This window comes from Anser brachyrhynchus (genome assembly GCF_964034855.1).
Source record: "Anser brachyrhynchus genome assembly, chromosome: 10".
In the NCBI taxonomy this organism is placed as follows: Eukaryota; Metazoa; Chordata; class Aves; order Anseriformes; family Anatidae; genus Anser; species Anser brachyrhynchus.
The window spans coordinates 21,009,787-21,031,282 of record NC_137705.1 but is presented as its reverse complement, the minus strand read 5'-3'; the positions used below and the strand labels follow the sequence as shown (position 1 = coordinate 21,031,282).

At 37.0% G+C, this 21,496-nt stretch overlaps 1 protein-coding gene across 4 annotated transcripts in view; it reads right to left on the bottom strand.

The window, feature by feature from the left end:
* LOC308200247 (uncharacterized protein) overlaps nt 1–21,496 on the bottom strand; it is a 171,369-nt gene that overhangs the window by 39,511 nt on the left and 110,362 nt on the right. For 3 of the 4 annotated variants that reach the window (XR_013955373.1, XR_013955374.1, XR_013955375.1), the window contains exons 3-8: nt 18,835–18,872; nt 16,678–16,875; nt 14,714–14,810; nt 14,240–14,317; nt 5,305–5,368; nt 508–559 (exon numbers count right to left, since the gene is read on the bottom strand). Coding sequence is in view for 1 of the 4 variants with exons in the window: in XM_080605623.1 (XP_080461749.1) it covers nt 5,305–5,368; nt 5,470–5,518 (113 nt within the window). In the remaining 3 variants the exon portion in view is untranslated. Of the gene's footprint in view, nt 1–507; nt 560–5,304; nt 5,369–5,469; nt 5,790–14,239; nt 14,318–14,713; nt 14,811–16,677; nt 16,876–18,834; nt 18,873–21,496 lie in introns of those variants that run through there. The other variant, XM_080605623.1, reaches the window with a different exon arrangement.

Genomic DNA, 21,496 nt, shown 5'->3' with positions numbered 1-21,496 from the left:
ACTGCTGAAAATTAGCTTGGGATTACAGCTACACATGCAAACATGAAAAATTACATTTTTAGTGGTACTAAACCTACATTTCTAAAGCAATTCAGGGGAACAAAAAGAAGCATGTCACATTTACTCGCTCTTCCCTAAAGGTGATTTTTTTTAAATATACATTTCTATTTGAAGTAACTTTTATTATCTGTCATTTTATACAGATAGTGCCAAGAATCTCTTCCTCAAGGAGTTCTTTAACCGTGCAAGATACTCCGTCAGGGCATGTATCTCACTTCAGTCTTCTGAGCAGTTTTGGTGCTACAATACCAGCAACGGCATTTCAAACCTTCTGAAAGTCCCTTCTTAGGGACTGTAGCTGTGGGACTCTGGCAGCACTTTATGAGGAACATGCACAGCCATGGAGAGGTTTAAGAAGTGGATCTAGAGCACGGGAAGCTAAATGGAAAGACGTATCAATTTCAACAGCCTTCATGATATGTGTGAATTATTATTAAACCCACATACCCAGAAACTGTAATCAGCTGCTGTTTATTTGATTTCCCTTGTTTTCAGCTGTCTGAAAAGAAAAAAAAAAAGATACTTATCTTATACGTATCTTATCATATATATATCATATCATATATATATATATATGGATGTTTTCTGAGAATTAACACTTTTCTACACAACTAGCAAAAATCAGTGATTTTGTACCAGGTAGTACTGTGCTAGTTACAAAGAATTCTGCACATTTAGAAAATAATGGGTAGATATTCCAAGTGCTGACTAGGAATTTGCAGGGCACTCATCCTAAGATTAATGAAAAGCACATATGAAAACTCTGCAAATCACCTGGAAAACATAACCTCAGAAGCAAGCAAATACCTGCTAAGGGATTTACTCTCCTTGCTTTTGCATAGGGAAACACATTGGTATTAAGGGCACGGTTAATCCTAAGGAAGGATAATAAAATCCACCTCTTCTTGTCTCAAATGTGAGAATTTTGAGGACTGTCAAAGCAATTTTTCATTCCCTGAATTTGTTTCTAACATATTATTAGAAGTCTGCAGAAACATTCAGTGCTGGATAAGTCTTCCCAGTGTATTCAAAGTAATATTGGATGCAATATAAAAAGTGGTTTGGCCTTTTAAGAAAACCATCAGTTCAAAGTATTTTCAGCATAATCCAGGACACTAAATCACTAGTTAAATAGAAACATTTACTGACAGCCTGAGTACAAATGTTTTATTGTGAAGAGCAATGAATATAATGACCAGAACTGTAGTCTCTTGGTCTGGCTAAACAAGGTGGTGGCGTTGGTGGGTATATAGGATTAAAATGTCATTGCCAGGGCTAAGCTGGCAAGCTAGAAGGAAAACAGGAGGAGTGCCCAACAGGCCTATTAAAGCATTAGAAGGACTTTAATAATTTCTGTCAGTAAATAGGTCTAACTGAGATAGCCTTATGCACTCCAAAGAAGGCAAAAAGTTCCTTTAAAGTCATTAAAGCTGTTTATAAAGTTTAATAAAATGGAAGACAAGCTGCTCCCAAACTGATAAGCCATCTCAGTGCTGGCTGAACAAACCAGCCCTAAAAGCAAAGGTTTCCATGGGGTAGGTCCACACTGAAATAAATTGTGCAAATCCAAGCTTGCTTTAATCAAGTACCAAATCAGCTTTAATTTTACTCATTCTAGTCAGTGCAGCAGCACACACAACCTAGACATCCACAAACCTGCCTGTGTTTGCAAAGTCCACACTAAACCTTTTGCTCCTGCAGCGACACAACTACCTAGGTTGGGACAGATGAGCTACCAAGCTACACGGTATAAAACTGCATCCTCAGAGCAGATCCACATTGGAGTTATTTCCCTGTTATGCAAATTGCAAATATTTTCATTAGTTACTGCTTCAATCTAAAAAAAGAAAACTACTTCTGGTTTGAGTGCTTCTATTTCTCCTCTTCCATATTCTTTCCATGCTGCAAGCTTATGTTTTCATGTTCCTGTTCTTTTACAATAATGTTTTATTTAATACAAGGTCTCTTTTCAGTATTTCTTACTGAACATCAAAGCTGAACTGGCAAAAAAATCCCATCACTTCCCAAGCCCTGCAGAATTGTTTCACTATTAATTACATGCAATGTAACAATTGGCTTACTGAATATTTGAAGATCGCTGTATCCCAGCATCATGGACAACAGGCTTCAGAAATGTGATGAAACCTTTTTGCAGCCAAAATTCTGGGGGTTACTATGCATGAAAATGCTGTTCAGTGATTTTGTCAGCCAGTTTCCACCTGCCCAATGCTTAAAAAGAACTGTACTATACTACATAGATACCTCAGGAAAAAAAAAACAAAAACAAAAACAAACAACAAAACCCACAAATGAACAAACAAAAAACAACAACAAAAAGAGACAAAAGAAAAACAAACCACAGTTTATGTGTTCAGAGGCTGGGTTCCCAGATTGCAAAATCTTTTGTGAGAATTGTTTAAGAAATGCATTAGTCTTCTGAAGCAGTTAAATGCCTCTTGGTTCTGTGATGCTCTGTATCTGATGCTAGCAGGCTCCTTCTCTGCAAAAAATGCTCAGAACAGGCTCACAGTAACTTGCTCATTCTTTACTCGACAGATAAGACACCAAGTGATATGCTAGCATTGTAATTATAGTCAAAGACTCACAGCAGAAACAAGATACTGTTCCAGTTCAGCTGAATTATGTAGTACTGTGTTCCAAATTCAATAACATAAAAGGTAAAATGCAGTGTTTTTTTTTTCTGCAAACAATCTACTTTTATTACATTTTTATTATTTCAGACATTAACTTTCTCTTTAGCTTTCAAAATGATCAGAGCAATACTATTCACATAATTAAAAGGAAGAATGAGTGGCTACCAGTGCACATAAAAGCCCACTGTTTTTCTTTCACCAGCCCTTAATACTATCAGGGCTAGCATGAAATAGATAGCAAATGCTGTACTTGTAATAGTCAGAAAAGAATGGCAAGGAGAGATTTTGCAGAGAGGAAAGTAAACAAACTCAGGTGGACGAAAAAAAAGATTTGTGTATGCACATATCCTTTTGCAGTTATTCATAAGTACCTTCTATGTATGCCACTATTACGTCTTCAATATAATATGTTCTTACATAAAACACACCTTACTACAGGATATTTGCATGACCTCTTCAATATTGCTAAACTAGGTTTCATTTTAGTGCCATTAATTGACGATGATGAGATATGCATTGCTATTAGATACTTCATTACTCAATTTTTCATGAACCAAAGTTGAGAAGTGGTGCAGAGGGCAAGGCACATTTTATTTTATTCACAGGATTATTCATGCATGCTCTGTGATGAGGGAGTTGCCATGATCGGTTCACCGTTTTGTTGAAAAGAGTAAATTGGTAAGCAAGAAAGTATGCACTGGCTTGTCAGCTTTCACATTAAGGCTGCCTCGGGGTAGCCTTCACTTGCATGCTTTCCTCTATGTCAGAATTTCTTTTTAATCCACATAGTTTGAGCACTGAAGCATAACCCATTTCTTCTTTAACTGATTCTAAGGTTAGAAGTATATTGTTAAAAGAAACTTTAATAGTCCTTTAAGTCTAGGGTTAAATTATATTTCAGTAAATGTTACTTAGGCAAATATGTTAAGCTAGGTACATCGTGCTTCCAGGCTTTATTAAACAAGAGATCATAAACCAGGTCACCCCCACTGAAAATGGGTGATGTTGAAAAGAGTGCAGGAAAAGCCATCACAAATGCTATTTTCTCTCCCAGCTCAAAACTTGCTTTCCAACCTTTTATCAAACACAAAATGTTGCCAGATATTCATTTCTCTGTCTGAATAAAAGGGCGTTAATAGTTAAAAAAGAAACATACTGCAGAATGAAATATTCTGAATTTTTCAGTGTTTTTTACAAATTATATAAATTCTAGAGTAGCAAAGAATATTATTTCAATTTCCAGATGGCAATCATCTTTGCTTAATGCAAGATATGTGCAACTTCTAAGTAGGAATTAAAATTAAGAGTCAACCCTTCAGGTTACCATTGAAACAATATGCACCAACCCTCTATATTAGATTATTTTAATTGAAAGGGAGGTTTTAGAATTTTGACTCAGTTTGAATAGGTCTGATGTCTGCCTACACATACTTCCCAAGAGATATGGAAAACCACCTAGTAAATATTAGAAGTATTTAGGTCAAATCCATTAATAATAAGATCCATTCTGAACCACAAGCATGCTCGTGCTTAGGGTTTGCAAGGATACATCTCTGAGCACTGACAGGCTATGTTTCAGTTCTGCAGACTGAATCTTAAGATCTGAAAGACAAGCATTTCATGAAGATTCTATAAAGAAACCAAAACGTGGAAGAAAACAAACACACTGAATGTGAAGGACTTGTTTCCACAACTTTTGACTGCAAAGATGCATGTCTGACACAGCATTCATTTGCAAAGCCAAAAGCTAGTCAAGGAACAGATGATGTATCTCTACTAACTCAAGTTTACAACCACATTTATTGCCTAAAATTAGTTGCTCTAACAAAAACATTGGTATGATCGTTCCATGGACAAAGTGCTCGCACAATCACAGCTGACTTCCAGTTACTGTCTGAGGCAACTCTCTTCACCTGACCCTTCTGCTACCTGCCCTCCATGGACTCCTTCCCACTCCTTGCTTCCCTGCCCTGAGTACCTCCCCCTGCTCCCGCTATGTTACTCACATTCTCAATCAGCTACAGGTGGCCAGGGTAACTTTTACTTAGTCCTCTTTCAGCACTTTTCTTTGGACCTTTTTTTCCAAGCTGGAAACTCGCACATGCTTTAGTCTAGACATGAATACACTGTCTGTTTTTGCTCCTCAGACAGCATCTTTTCACAGTAACTTCACACATTATAGCTGAAAGTGGAACCTCGATATTTACCATTGGGGGAACAGAGGAAAAAGCAGCACCATTTTGGTATGCCAGCTCTTGGCTTCCCTAGGTACCCAAATTCTGATCGCGAGTAGGGGCCACAGAGACAGCAGAATACACCAGGGAGGAATACCACCATAGGGAAGATGACATCTTACTGCTGTAGAGCAGAGAAATTTCCTTAGCAGCCCCTAGTGAGGAACTGTTATAAATCCCTGATCGGCACCAGAAAATGAGGAGGCTAGAATGCTTTTTCTGAGTTACAGCTCTGTTGATAGCTGCTGTAACATGGTGAAAATCAGAAGCAAGCCTGGAGATGGAAGGGTGCCTCAATGCCACCTTTACACCCTACCCACAGACACTGGTGAAAGACAACTTCAGTTTATACCTACCCTTGTCCTATGTCCTGTGCTTCCCACTGAAATGCAACAGCTGAAAACCAAGGTCTTAGCACACCTGAAAGAAATGAAAAACAATTAGCAAAGATGCTCAGATTTTTTTTTCCACCAGCCTGATTTCTAGGATTTCTCGGTAAGTATATTCTATCACAAACGTACCGTCTCTTAAAGGTTGTGAAATTCCTTCCTCAAGCCCCACTCTGTTCATCTCTCAGTACCCAGCTTGTGCCTCAAGCCCAGGCCACATTACTACTCACGGTTCATGAGCGCTAATACAGATTTTGGTTGAAAAGCCACACGTTAGCAAACCACAGTTATTTGCAAGCCTGGCCCAGGGCTAGTGTCAGACATCAACACATAAGCAACACAGATATTTTATTTAATTAAGTCATGCCATCTGGGCCAACAATGAAGCCACTCATGTACTTTGCCTTTGCTTTCAGCCTGTGTAGTGCTCTCATCCCCTCAAAATTATTCTAAAAGCCAAATCTCCATGGAGTTTAAGGAACAGTTTCAGCTGCTACTTGCATTAGGCTGAATTTCTGCTGCAACATAATAAGGATTTTTCCTATCCTAATAAAGTAAGTGACCAGAGTGCCACAGATTTATGTTCCTTAGTATAGTCTGAATGCTGCATCCACCATGCAGGAAATTACTAATGAGCAACTAAAAGGACTGAGCTATATATAGGACGTGTGCATACTACCACGTAGCCACCAACTTTATTCTGCCAAAGATTATTTGCTATGAAAAACAAAGGTAGGATCAAACAGACAGGTATAAGACGGGGAGAGTTGCTATTCATGCTCTATAGGCTTTCTGCAGCATTACTGCTGCTGCTGCCCACAGACCCTCCCAACAGAGATTTGCTTTCCTACTGAACCAGGGGTTTTCTAACATGGAAACGCACGCACAACCAACAAGAACCAAACCAAGTAATCTGTGACAAATACAAGTTTAGGTCTTTGGAGATGAGAAATGCTTAAATGCTTTAAGTCTTCTGACTCCAAAAGCTGTCTTAGGAAAGACGTGTGTCCAGCTGGCTGGATTCCCACCCCCTGGCAGCCCTGTCCTTGCTGGGGTGTGACTGTGCTGTGGGGACCTGTTAGCACATGGATTCAGGGCTCAGAGAAACACAGCTAAAAAATCCCATGTAAACCCAGCTCCAGCTTTGTGCCACAGCCCTAACCTGGTATCAAAACAAAACGCGCAGCCATGCACCCTTACCATGTGGTTAAATGACTCGACAGCAGAGCCCCATAAGCAGACCAAGCAGTTTAGTAAGATTCTAAAAAGCTGCAGATACCTACAGGGCTCGAGAAACCTGTAGGTGCAGGTACACACCCATAGTGCATGGGCAGAAACTTACAGACTGTCCAAGTTATTCTTAATTGTTCTTAAGCTGGACTGCAGCATGTCTGCCTTGCTTATGGACAACTTAGCAGCTGTTCTCAGTGATGGGTGGTGTGGGTAATGCCAGACCCACCACACATATCCAGTGCTATGGCATGCAGTCACTGTGTGACTGACAAATGTTTGATAACTGTATTAAACAGCATAAGATAGTACTTAGGATATCTATAATATTCAGCTTTTAAATGTTTAGAGAGACTTCACCATGTTTTTGTGAGGTAGGAATGTAGGGAACACAAGCCAAGATCAAAGTACAATTATGCCACCCTAATTGCTGAATTTCCTGTACATAACCCACATCTTTGCACTTCCTAGTTACAACTTACATCTGACTAAATTAAACAATGAATTCTAACACATACATTTTAGCACAAAAAAAATCCCATCACCACACTATTAAAAACAACAACAACAACAAACATATATCCTGGGAAATAGCATCACAGAGCATTTTCAAGGGAAAGGATATTTTTAAATTCCTGTTTTCTAAGTTTCTGTATTTAGCAATGCTGGGCAGAAAGTCAAACATTTTCTTTTACTGCAGCAGATGCGAACTGCTGAAACTTCTCACGCTCTTGCTACCATCTTACATTAAGAGAGTAAAAGCAAGTACTCCTAAGCATTGCTAAAATACCTACACTATAGACATGAACAACAAATGTACACTTCAGTCAAGGACTATTTAGTACCATCACAATAAACAGTCAAGGTTCAAGGACAGCTGCAAATGAATTTCTTCAGTATCAAGCATCTTCTGGGCTACCACAGGCTCCCTATTATTCTATGATTATGGCACTTACTATGCACAGACAGTTTTAATGGATCCGAAAGAATTATAACAGAGGTCATTATGAAGTATTTCACTAATGTACTTGATGCTCTTTTCCTTGCTTCCAAAAATACAATCACACTGTTTTAACATAGCTGGTTTATGTAGTAATGAACTTAGGAATATCCAGCAGTAATGACGATACAGTGCAGAAGAGAAAAACATTCTGCGCAAATTAAAGTACTGGAATGTTCTTTAGCATGTCACTTGATAAACCAAACAGAAAGATCAACACTGTTATTAGTAATTGGTTAAAAAAAAAAAAAAAAGAATAGAAATACTTGTGGCAAAGCATTCAAAAAATGTTCAAAATTAATACATTTCACGAACTGCTAATACTGCTCTAAATATTTCAGAAAATATTTAATATGAATGTTATTACAGACTGTAAAATTCATTTAGGTTTATTAAGAACTCAGAAACCAGCTACCAAATTTATCTACTCAAATTTAACCTGAAAGGATTAGACGAGTGAGTTCGATGTATAAATTAAGCAGCAGTTTTAGTAAATGAAAAATCACACTGCTAAGTAAGCACAAGCTTGGTGAAAAAATGAAGTCAGGAGTATTAGGAAATAGCATATTTGGGTAAAGAGGAACTCTCCATATTTACACATGGCAGGACTGGGAATGAAACCAAAGCAGTCTGTCTCTTGCATATATCACAAAGAATTCATATATATAATACATAACACTCTTATTACAGAAGGCAGTTAGTAGATGTGCAAGGTGATTCACAGTTCTAGCCCCCAGTTTGGAAAAACTATTTTAAAAAACTGAATACAAAGAACAAGTCTCACGATAATGAGACAGGAGACAGAGTTCTATTTTCCCAATTGTAAAATAAATTTTGAAGACCTTAAATGTAGTCAGTACCCTCAAGGCACTGACCGTCTGTGTTGCCTCCCAAATAGCTTACTGATGCAGGAAGGAGCCCTTTTTTCTTCTGCTTGAGTCATGGCCTCAGAAGCTGCTCAGCTGGAAGATTCTCAGTTATAGACACAGAAGATAAAGCAGACAAAGAGCAATGGCCAGAAACCAGAAGGAAATCTTCAGCAACAGCCTAGGAAAACATCTTGAGAAAGGACAACTGGATAGAGAACAGATAGGGAACGAGCCATTATGCTAGCAACACAGGAGTCAGACAGTGAAGTGTCATTATTGACACTGAGAGACATTAGTGAAAAAATCCTGCTAAGATATAAGACTGAAGACTGAGCCATCATACGTCTTTGGTAGAGCTTATAAAATCATGCTTTATAAAGTACAGCTACGTTATAAGGTATACAATCATTAATTTTTGAGGCATAGGGTGCAAAGATAGAATTTTATTCAACTTATAAATGAATTAACAAGGACTAGGAACTACTGACATCAGAATGACAATGTATTCAAAGCATTCAAACTCTGATGAGCTACGTTAGCCATCCAAAATAGACTATGCATAAGCATGTAGGAATTGAAGACAAAGATCAGAGTACAAAGTTATTGCATGCTGAGCTGAAAAACAGACTGGAAGTGGGCATAAAGATGAGGTCACCTCACAAGAATATCATAATTGTTCCTTTGTCCCAGTGCAGTAAAAGGGTATAAGCATATTCTGAAGCCCACACCATTTGAATTAAAAGTATGTTCTTAAGTTTAGTGTGATTTCAAGATGTACGTTAAGTGTTTTACTGATTGGGATTAATCCATTTTACAGTGTAAAAGCAATAGCTTTAACAATGACAAAGGATCTGTCTTTCTGTCAGTCTTCGACTTCTTTGGCACCTGTAACTGCTTGCTTTGGACTACATTATGATACTTACACACATTTTGAGCTTTCTTAGGTTTTATCCATTTCAGTGGGAAGGCACACAAAGGCTAAAGCTTTACAATTCAATCCAGGTCACAATTAACAAGATGCCAACCAAAGATGAAAAATAATTTTTTCACTGCTTAGATCTTGGTAAGGAGTCCTCAATTCTGTGGCCCTTGTCGAAACGGTGCCAAAATGTGGAGTTCCTAGAGCTACTGTTGTATGGGCAATTTCTAGCCACTACCTTTCTGAAACAGACAAAGAATGAAAAGGGAGGGAACTCTGCAAAGGAGTTCAAAAAACTCTGCATTTTTTGTTTATGTCTTTTATGAAAAAAATATATATATATATACACACATATATTTATATACACAAAATTGTAACATTAAAGTTAAGCTGAAAGCTCAACATCAGTTCTTCACCCTCTAGATCCAATATTGAAATGTTACTTGAAAAAATTTCAAGAACACGATAACTGACTCATAGCAATTGCAGATCAACTTATTTTTTCTTTTTGGCCTATAAATTCTCCACTGCTTAAAATATGCTGAGAGTTTCTCTCTTAGCCAAGCTTTTAGGAAGAAGATAAAATGACTCTGTAAACCTAAACTTGTCCATGTTTTTGTTAATTGTGATCTAGTATCAGCTGTTGGTCAAATTTTTAATTTAATTGCTCTTAAATTTCAGAAAGTTATCTGACGTCACTGAGGATATGCTCCTGCATTTGCTTGCTCACATACAGAGCCATACAAATATACATACTTGATTGTATATTTAGATGCTATATCCAAACTATGTACATCTGTATGCATGCATACGCATAGATATTTTAGATATTTACAAACACTGTGCCTCCTCACTCCCTTGAGAGCACGCTAAAACCCTTACTAACATAAACTGATCAAGATTTCAGCCCAATGATTTTTAGACTGGGGCTTCCAAACAGGTGTTAGGATTTGTAGATAAGTCCTATACTGTCATATGGTTCAAACTCAGAATACAGGGTCAAAATATGCCAAAGGTTAAGAATCATTGTTTAATGCTATTTATTTCCAGCAAAATTATGTCAGACTGTCTTTAAAATAGGCTTTTCCTAAATTTTCCTCCTGCTGTTTCACCTGATTGGATTAATCTATTTTCCACTCAATGGTATGAAATAGCTGTGTGACAAAGTGAAAAAGAAATCCCAAACAGAATATAAAATTAAATATAAATTATTTGAAAGTATGTTACAGCAAAGGATAAAAACACATAATTCTATCATCGAAAAGAGTTGACTGTCAAAAATCCAACACACAAAGTACATATGAAATATACAATCTGTTTTTTTTCATGTTTGAAAAATTACATTAATCCTTTTAGTGAATTTTTTTAACGTGTGGAGTACATTAGTCTGGATTAACGGATGGTGTTTATCATACTTTGTATTGTGGTTTCAGGAAATAGTCTGGCAATGCTAGGTTTCTACAAATGGATTTAAAATTAATCAACATCTATTTATGAGAAAGTTTAAACCATTATTAATACACTGTAAATACAGATCTCCTTAGAGCTGACCCCAAGTGTCTACCATCTGCTGAACTGTTGTAATCACATTTTTAAAGAGCATGGTCATACATAATGATTCTTCTCAGGAAAGAGCATCCTTAAGTACATCAGCAACATTTTAAATTCCACTTGTGTAATGCAATAATTTCCTACTGCCCTTTGCTAAGGAAAAAAGCATATGGCGGTGACTAAAAGCCAATCAAGCAATCCTTGATTTCTTTTCAGTGCTGCATGAGTGATGAAGGGTTTTTTATTTATTTTTAGAAAAAGCAACTAAAAAACTATAGCTCTCAGATTATTTTTTTTTCATGAAAAGTAAGTACTAACGCTGGCTTAGCTAAAGCATTTTTGATGTTAATATAGGTATACATAACATTAAGTCCAAATACTAATGGTGTGGTAAATTCAGCTGTATTATACACATGAATTAAATCACAGTTTTAGCAAAGCCAGCTGAATCAAATATAAGCGCACCAAACAACTTAATTTGAAGTACTCCATAAAACCCTTTCTAATCCTGACAACATTGTTCCAAGTTAATGAACAAGGTACGAAGCATCAGTTTACAACTCATCTATTGGAAACAGGGACAACTCATCCTGTACTCACATTATTTACACATCAAGGACAAGCAATGCTATTCATTTAAGACATTTAACATCTTTTTATGGGACAAGTGGGAGAGAGAGGGGAGGGGAATGCACCCACAGATCAGCCTTCTGTTTCCATGACACTTGTCAGCACACAAGCCAGCTACAGGGCACACTGCAATATGTTTTTAAACAATACTGCCACATAGCACCTACTGGCCACACCAACCTTCCTGTCTCCAAAGGAGAAGCTATTTGGGAGCTTCTGCAGGAAAGCAAGTGAAAGAGGCGCTGTTATACTTAAAACCATCTTAGTTCGGTGCTCTTGCAAATCCTTCCCAGCATCAAATCCCTCTAAGCAGTTGAAGCAAGGAAACCCTACTTGTATGTAGACAAATGAAAGACACGTCATTCAGATTTCTAAAACTTAATACATATTTTTCCACTTACTATGCATTCTTTCAGCTAACTGATAGTCAAGATCAGGCTTTATTCCTGAACAACGTAAATCACTGACAACTATACCTACTCACTATTTAACAAGAGCCAACAGCAAGGAAGTTTTCTTTTAATTTCCTATTTTGGTAGTGTTTTCTATAATAGGCTTATGGCGCATAGCCAAGACTCTCACGCACTACGTTAACACAATTAAATAATTTTAATCAGCAGTTTTCCTGTGAAATGAGCAGCAAACGCAACCAGAATATATACTGTCATGTTATTGAAAGGGTTCATCTCCTGTTTCTCAGTGCAACTGCATAATTCATTCATAGATATTTGTTTTTGTGGAACAGATTGTCAGCAAATGTGAACTTCATTGGCTAAATGATATTTCAGTGATTCATCCCAGATGATATGTTGTTTGTCTGGCAGGGAGTGGGGGGGAGAACTGTAACTAACTCTGAAGGAGAATGTTAAAAAATCTGTAGTACTGGGCCGTCATTTTGGAAGTATATTTACAAGACACAAACAGCAGTGCAACTACCCTCTCCTACTTCTGTCTCAAATCCTGTCTATACTTATGTATCTAATTTCTGCCCTCTACAACTGGAAACAACATTTCACGATTTTAGAGGTGGAATTAGGTCACAGAATCTAACACAGAATCACGCGAGCTCTTCCTGGGCTCCAGTTATGATTTTCAGCTGCCTGCAGTGCTCAGACAGCAGGCTGCCAGGCTCCAGAGAACTTCACTGCAATATACTGCTCATTCTGGACTAAGAAAATAAGAATGAACTGTGCACCTCTCCACCCATCCTATGCCATTGTCAATATAATTCCAGCATATAGTCTGCAGTCGCTAGCTCTCCTCTGGAGATTTCTGGAGACTTTTTTTTTCTTTTTTAAATCCAAGATATTGTTGAATTGTCGAGTTGAGCAATTATCATTCCAGCTAAAGTTTGTAACTTCAAAAAATAATTTCATTTTTATATCTCATTTTAGAAATATTTTTTATTGTGAATTAGGCACAAGATTTATTCAATACTGTGACCCACATATAGTAGCCATGTTTCACATGGTATTTTCATTGATATTCACCAATCTTATGGATAAACAGAATGACTACCACTAAATCAATTGAGCAATTACTCCTGATTTTTTTTTTAAACTTTCTTCAAATGCTACTAGAACTAAACACGTCTGTAATTCTTCCAATTAAAACAACAACAGCAAGCAAGCAAACAAAAAACCACCAAAAGCAATCTAGGGGTTTCAATGACTCAAACAATTCATAGTACTGTTCATACACTGTTCATACTGTTCATACTGTTTTTCAGCTTTCAGTCACAAGGTCAAATCTATCAGCAACCACTAGTAACAGAAAAGCATTTTCATAGGATGCTTTTGCAAGTCCAATATGAAATAATTTTATCATCATTACTGCTCTGCAAAGTTTGATGAGCTTGCTTCAAATTGACTTGACAAATCATTTTCTTGAATATGGCAGGCTTGATTTCACTTGTCCAAATGGACTCCTCCATTCCCCCAGAATAGTCCATAATTTCCCAGAGAAGAAATTTCATAGACCATGAAATGGCCTGGTGAGGCTGTCACTACATGGACAACTTCAGAATATACACCTGCAATTACGCAAATCACCAAAGAAACCTAAAAGCTAAATAATTGCTGTAAAATGAACTGGACACGTTGAATGAATGGGATGACATTTACCAATGCACGTTCATTCCACTTACTCAGGTCCTTTATTAGTTTATCATATATTATTTTATGAAGAAAGTGTTAGACAAGCCTGTTCATATAAAATCAACACTATCTACAGTGGCAGGGCTTGTCTTCTGTTTTGTAACTTAGCAATATTTGTTGGAATTCAGCTGGCAGGTTAAAAAAAGATTGGGGTGGACATAACTTGAGTAAAGCCTTCTGAAACACTACCAGCAGGCTACTATTATGCTATTACTGCAACTGATTACTTCACTAAATGGCCAGAGCAGCCTTCACTTCCCAGGTTACTTCCAGAACAGTAATCAAGGCCTCATTTTCAGTCATGAAGGAAATCCAAATGAATTACTCTTTTACAATGGGCATACATTTATGTCTGTGGAATCTGATGAATTTCCAAATGAGAGAATTATTAGTTACAGATATTCTCCTGTCTATTATCATCAGACCAACAGGTAAAGAAAATGTTTCAACAAGACTCAGAAAGCTTCTCTGCAAGTTGTTGTCCTACAAAGAAAGCTGTGGCAATAATTTGCTTAGCCATTTTTTCACAAACTTAACAGAAACTTGCCTGGCACACAGATCCAGATGTCTCCCAGAACTTCTGCAAGGCAAGACTACAGAAACACCGCTTTGGTCACCCAGAAATCTGCCAGACCAGTACAGCAAAACTCACATGAAAGAGCATGCAAGACAGTGACAAAAATAAGACAATGTATGTTGATGCAGCATGTGTGACTGTTGCACAACATTATATTGCATTTCTTTTTTTGTATTTATTAAAATCAAAGCACTAATCTTGACCCACACCTCTATGCAAAAGAAATAGTCTTTCTGTATAGGTATTTCAGAGGAGAAAACACAATATATTTTTCATTTGTCCACTCAAAGGCTAGGTTTGTGGTTCGCAGGTGAATTTGGTAATGTCAGTTATTTACTTACTATGTGTTTTTGCAGTGAAATGAAAACATCTCATGTATGTCTCCATATCAATACAGTCCTATGCTAATTAACAAAATTTGCAAAGGCATAAAATCTCACTTGCCTTCATCTCCATTGTTGTTTTTAGCACTGTACTGAAGCTCTCTGAGGATTTTCAGTCACAGAAGTGCCAGTTTTGCACAAAAATAGCCAAACACGCTCTGCAGAGGGCAACAAATTCTGTTCAAATAAGGGCTCTGACATCTACTACCAACATACAGACAAATTTTCATTCAATGAATACATTCATTTAAAATTCAAGGCTATTGTAATCATTAAACTTATTCATTAATGTAACTAATTACATTGATATATTAATAATTACCAAAATGCATTCATATATTAATAATTAAAGTAACTAATGCACTACTCCATTTAGCATTAAAAAAAATGGAATAGGAACATGCTTTTAAAGACACCCTTATTTATGCTTTCCACTTTTCTTGCAGGATTTTTCCTTTGTTATCTATGGGTATTCTTAAGTGCAAGTTATAAATCACTTTGAAATGTTCAACGTCTTTTCAGGCTTCTGGGATAAACACAGCAGAATGCTAGAATGCTTATTTTGAATAAAACTTACATGAAATACAGGACTGTTAATCAAGACTTAAAATTTAAATCTATTGAAATTTGCAGAAATACCTGCCTTCCTCAACTATTTCTAGGAATACATCACCAGCCCTTACTTAAAACTACATATTACGTGTTTTGGAATAGTCAGATACTTCTTTATTGGTGACTAATGCAAAAGGAATGTACATAATTTGCCTTTTATAAGAAAAATGACCCTTATGAAAGAAATAAGCCTAAAAAAATCTATTTAGGACTTTTACACCTGTGTTTGCTCTTGAATTCCTATTCGTTAGCAGACCTGTGACAAATGCATTCATCCTGTGATAGGTGTTACTGTCTGTCCAAAAGCAATTAACATAACCTCTGTCAGACCAACAAAGCAAAGCAAAGCTCAATGCTTTTGCCGCATTGTCTCTGTCAAAATCACTCTGCTAGCAAGAAAACATTGGAGCCATCTTTCAACGTAGTATTGTCATTTCTTCCTTTGCCTCAATACCCCTGCATGCTTTTACCTTCACAAGGATTTTTCTCATAAGCTCTGTTTTATTCTTCAGCCTTGCAGGATAGCAGGCAGCATTCTACAGCATAATGCACAGTGAGACTGTCAAATGAAAATACTGGGAACGAACTTCAGTGTCCGATTTCTTTAATTTGTTTTATTAGATTAGTTGTTAAACCCACAGTTAAGTTTCCCATGTGCAAGTGTAAAACCTGCTGTTCAAATTTTCAGATTCCCTGGTTCTATTAGTTTTACTTGTCATAATTAAATATACCAATGATATCTGTACTTACTTGATTTTCAAATTATCAGGCAATTTTCAAATTATTCCCCATATATGTATGGAATATTTAGCTATGCTTGTTAAATTTCTCAGAAAATTGAATGCTACAAACATCTGTAATTAAAGGATATTTTATCTGTGGCCAATATACAGACAAAAACCCATATACACATACAGGTCTATCTGCATAACTCTATAACTGCATAAGTTATATGATGTGCAGTAAAGTAGCATTAACAACAAACAATACAACAGCCACTAATTATCAATATTGCTTTATACTCTACAAATCTATTTTAATTATTATCCTTAGTATCATTTAAAATATATGTGCTTTGTTTACAAACTTGATTGGCAGTGACAAGCTGCAAGCCAACCTGACTGGCAATATCTGTGTGTGCTTGATTAATAAGGGACTAGTAGGTGCCAATTGACAGGACAGACAGGCTTGTATTTGTACTTGCTCTGAAAATGAGTGAGGTAAGAGCTATGGCTACATTACTGCATTGCACAGCACCTTTAGCCGGGTACTTTATATTTTAAACGAGAACATTGCGTGCCAATACTGCTTTTTGTCGTCCTTCTGGAAAGGGTTTTATTTAGTGGGACAATGGCTGGCACAGCCTACAGAGCTGCTTACTCTTGACAGTGAAAGGAGTCTTCTCATACTCACATTAAACAACCGGGGAGCAGGACAAGCTGGGAGAAAAGCATGAGGAAGGCTCATAGAAGCCAGGACAACGCAATTCAAACACCAACTAGTCCAAAGCAGCCTTTTTAGCACCAGTGCAGTATGCTGATTTGGTCACAAAGAATGCCAAGTTGGTTTCACGTATGATCTGAAGAAGAAGGGTTTCACGTTCTTTGTATACTGAAAAAAAATAATAAAAAAGAGGGTGAGAGAAGTTAATTTCCTTACCTTTGTAAAAAATATATATTATAGACGGTGGCAGATTTCTTGATTGCACAAAGCCTATCCAAAGACCTCTCAGCTTTCTTTTTGATTAGCAAATTTAAGAAATTAAACCAGCCTTTCCTGCATTGTTACTTGCTGTTGTTCAGAAAAACAGACCTAAAAACTGTTCTTGAAAACTTCAGTATTAATACACCCTTCCACTACACATTTCTCTTTGCTAATACTCACTGAACTGCCCTCAGGAACTTCTCTGATGTTTCACCCTCAGGAGCTTAGGTAGCGAAGCCATTTTGCTCTGGAAAATTCTGGGCTGTGTGTACTCACTGTCAGTACATGACTGAATACTGCAGACCCCAGTAGTGAGCCTTTTTTGAACTGATAGCAAATCTTTTAAATTTCAGCTTATAAATATATATATATATTATATATATATATTTATATTTAGCTTTCTTTGTGTAGTTATGCTCAGGCAATTTTCATCAAAACTGCTTTGCAGTTTGACACAGCATCACGCCAGGGATTCAAAATGTAGTGCTATAACAAGCTTATCAGTGATACCATGATACATTTTTTAGAATCAATGTAATGGAAGATCTGAAAAGAATTACTCATCACTCCTGAAAACTGGAGAGATGGATGGCAAATGTGCTCAGCAGCAGACAGCACTGCCTGGCAGGGTGGAAGTGCCAAGTGCCGTTCTTGCCTCGATGATGCCTACACAGAAGACCTATGGGGAATCAGAAATATATACAAGGCTGAATGGTTAATTGAAAGGGCAGAGAGCAAACACAAGCTTGACTGATAGGTGAAAGAACTTGAGAGCATAATTGATGGGGGTTGAAAGGAGGTGAGAATCTTTTCTGTCGGGAGCTGTTACTTTCTGTCAGATTTGATTTGATAGTAAAGGAGGGCTCTTAGGCAGCATGCTGACACAGGCGCGTTCATGCACAGCTGCTTCAGGATTAAATATTCCCAACTCCACTCTCACTACCAGACAACTACCACCTTCACTTATGTGCTTAATCCCAGCAATGCACAAATTCAGTGCACAGAACAGCTTTGGTGTGAGGACGGGCTGTTGTCCATCCCACCAGCCTGGCAATGCAACTGCTACCCCATCTCATAATGCAATTGTTGCTGCTCTGCTCGCAAAGTCACTTAACCATCACAGGTGTGATACAGATCAAACAGGCACACAGTCACACCAGTTTTCCTAGGTTTCAAACTAATTCATTCCCTTGGACAGCTTTCTGCATGTGATCTTTTCACAGAATATCCATCACGAGCACGGCCAACACCCCCTGCACAGACAATAAATACCCTGGGAGGATGGAGAAAGGCATCGGTACATTTCTCTCCTCCACTTGCTTCATGTCTACTGCTGCAGCTGGCAGTTTCATGAAGCTGCCAGGTGAGGCACAGCACTTGCACAGCTTCTCTGCTGCACCTTGCTACCACAGAGACTTGGAGGAGCACAGCCCTGGCAGGGCGAGTTGCCCCAGGTGCTCCTAGCGAACCAAGGGTACCGCTTGCTAGTTTTATGCCAAAAAGGGTAACAGTGAAGGAAATATTTTCAACACCTCTCTCCTTGCCAGATTAGGCATAATGAGGCATCAGCAAATAAAAATAACAATAATAAAAAATACCACAGTATCTCTAGTGTGCTTAATCCAAAAATTCCCTTTAGGATTTGGCTCCATTTATAACCCAAAACACCCAAAACAGAAGTTTCAGACCAGCTTTTTCTTCCCTCAGCTAAGCTGTGTATACAGATGCACCTTTCACACAACTTCAAGTCTTCATACGCAGCAGACCACTCCTATACCTGTTAGATTTGTCAGCATCCCCTTACAGGATTCTACAATTAACTAACAGCAGCTGAACTGTCCTGCTAATCCCTCTGGAAGAAGGTACCTGCAGTGGTGTCAGATGTGCAGTTACATGGATATAACCTAAAGGGAAAAAAATAACACTGTCAAATTGAAAGCATTGAATAATAACATCTGCCAGCATATTTATTTTTTGTCACATCCAGGAAGGTGTAGATCCCAGTTCAACTTTGAGCCAGCAAGCTCATCACGTAAAGACAGCAGTAACGTCCTCTGTGACGCACAGTTTCAAGCAATGGGCTCATCCCAATGGACAGAAAGGTAATTCCTGCATGCAATGAACACTGAATCACATAAACTACAAGTTAAGATGCATGAACCCATGCAATAGCAAGCATTTTAGATAAATCTAGAATGCCTCTATAGTTCTATTACTTCAAGCAGCAGAGCTGCTTAGAAACAACCATATGACAAAAATAATTGAAATTAAAATACAGGTGCCAACGTTTTGACTGATTCACAGACAAAATTCTAGGATCATGGGAGTGAAAGTGTAAAATTAGGTCCTCAAGAAAGCTTTCCTTTACTTCAACTTTGTTTACCTGGAATTGCATTTAACAGTCATGGAAGACTGAAAATCAATGATGCAGAAAGCACTTGGTAATTTATTTTGTAAAAATCTTTTTAACAGTTTTCAGAAGCCACAGCTGGATATCCAGCAGAAATTAAATGAAATTTTCTTTAAAGGTACCTTTAAAAATTTCTCTGTCACATATTGATTCAGACTTATTTTTCTAAAATACTTTTAAGTGTCATATTCAATACTTCATTATGAAATGCACTCATTCTTAAAATAATTTACTTATTTATCCACAATTTCTTTATTTATATGTATGATTTCTTTATTTATATGTATGATTTATCACGCATTGCAAAGATGAAAGAATTCCACACTCCTTGCCTGTATCAGATATACTTTGTTCCAATAATTACTATTTTGGGATATTTTTCTACATTCATCTTGCTCTAGAATAAATGAATATGAAGAGAATGGTGGAAAATGGAAATCCTGCCTGCTGGAGCAAATATTTATTTATCAAATACATTGTAGAAGGTGCTAACAAATGACAGCAGTTAGTGCATATCACAAGTATGAATTTAGCCTTTTGAAAACAAAATGTACCTGCAGTTTTCATGAGAAATGAAACAATTCCAGAAGCAAAACAAGTGTTAAACTGACATTTCACTACTTTAGTATTTATTACAGCAAAGCGATTTTAAGTACGTATTCAACATAAAAACGTTATCTGGAATACATTATTGCTCGTGGCAGACATGATATTTGCATGTTTATGGCTATTGACACTAAATATTATAGGGACTGAGGGGGTTAATATATTCATTCCTTCTGGAGGCCTGGGTTCAAATTTAGTTCAAGTCACAAGTGAAAATGTGTTTGGTGGTCTCAAAGCAAAACACATTTGTCCATACACTACAAAACCACCACATAATTTGGCACACATCTGCTCAATTGAATGCTTTTGCCCAGAAGACCAGAGCTGAAATAGCTGGAATGTCGCAGGTTAGCACTGAGGTGTGCCGATAGCAGTATGTGGAAAAACATTACTGCTTGCCTGCTCTACGAATAGATCTTGGAGGGGCATTAAACTCATGCACAACATCCGTTTCACCATGAATCTCTGTGCTATTAATTAGCAAGATCATAAATTATCCCTTTATTGGTGAAATGCAGAAGCAGCTTTGCTTTTTGTAAGATTCTGCCTGCTTTCAGATTTTGGAAATGTTTTAGAACCTGAAATGTTCAACTTTTTCAGAATTTAAAAAGATAAATTAAAAAAATAATAAATAATCAAAAGACGAAGCTCTGACTCCACTGTTTTCACTTGGAGGCTTTTCATTTATTTCAATAAGCTTGGGCTTTCACTGGAGTAAATTTCTTTTTTTTTGCCACATTTTCCATGCAGTCTTTATAACTCCTAATTGATACAAGATATAACAATGAAAGAGGGAACAGTCATTTTTCATTAAGAAGTATTTCAAGAAACAGTCATAGAGTATGTATTAAAATATTATTTTTCATAAAAATACTAGATTATATACCTATTGGAAATATATTTTTATATGTATTATATAATATATACTATACATATGTTATATATGTATTACATAAATCTCAGTGCCTAACTTAAATACTGGATAACTGGACAAAATTTTATTTATTTATGTTTTTCCTTATCAGACACTAAATACATTTGAATTATCAGATGGATTTTTCAGAAAGTAATTCCTCCTCTCCTAACTCAGGTACTTAATTAAAATATTAAAAGAAACGATGTAAAAGTGAAGCAAAAGTATGACAACGAACTCTTTTAAAATATTTCATTTTTGAAAATTCTGCTCTTAAACAAGGAGCATGAAGGGACCAACGAGACATCCGTCTTTCCTGCAGAATGAATGCACACAAATTCTCCTGCAGCCTTCTGCTAAGAGACTTCAGGATCTCTACTGGTACATTTACAATAACAAAAAGGCAAATGACCAAAAAGGCAAAATTCCTAAGGCTTTCTCCACCCTTCCCCATTCATCATTCTTTCTCTACAATATCATTTAGAGTGGTTCAAAACCTGGAAAAATAAGTCAAATTATTAAAAGCTCTCCTGTGATTTTTGTCAGTTATTAACACAAACGATGGTAGGATTGCTTATCTTCGGGTAACCAAGAACTGG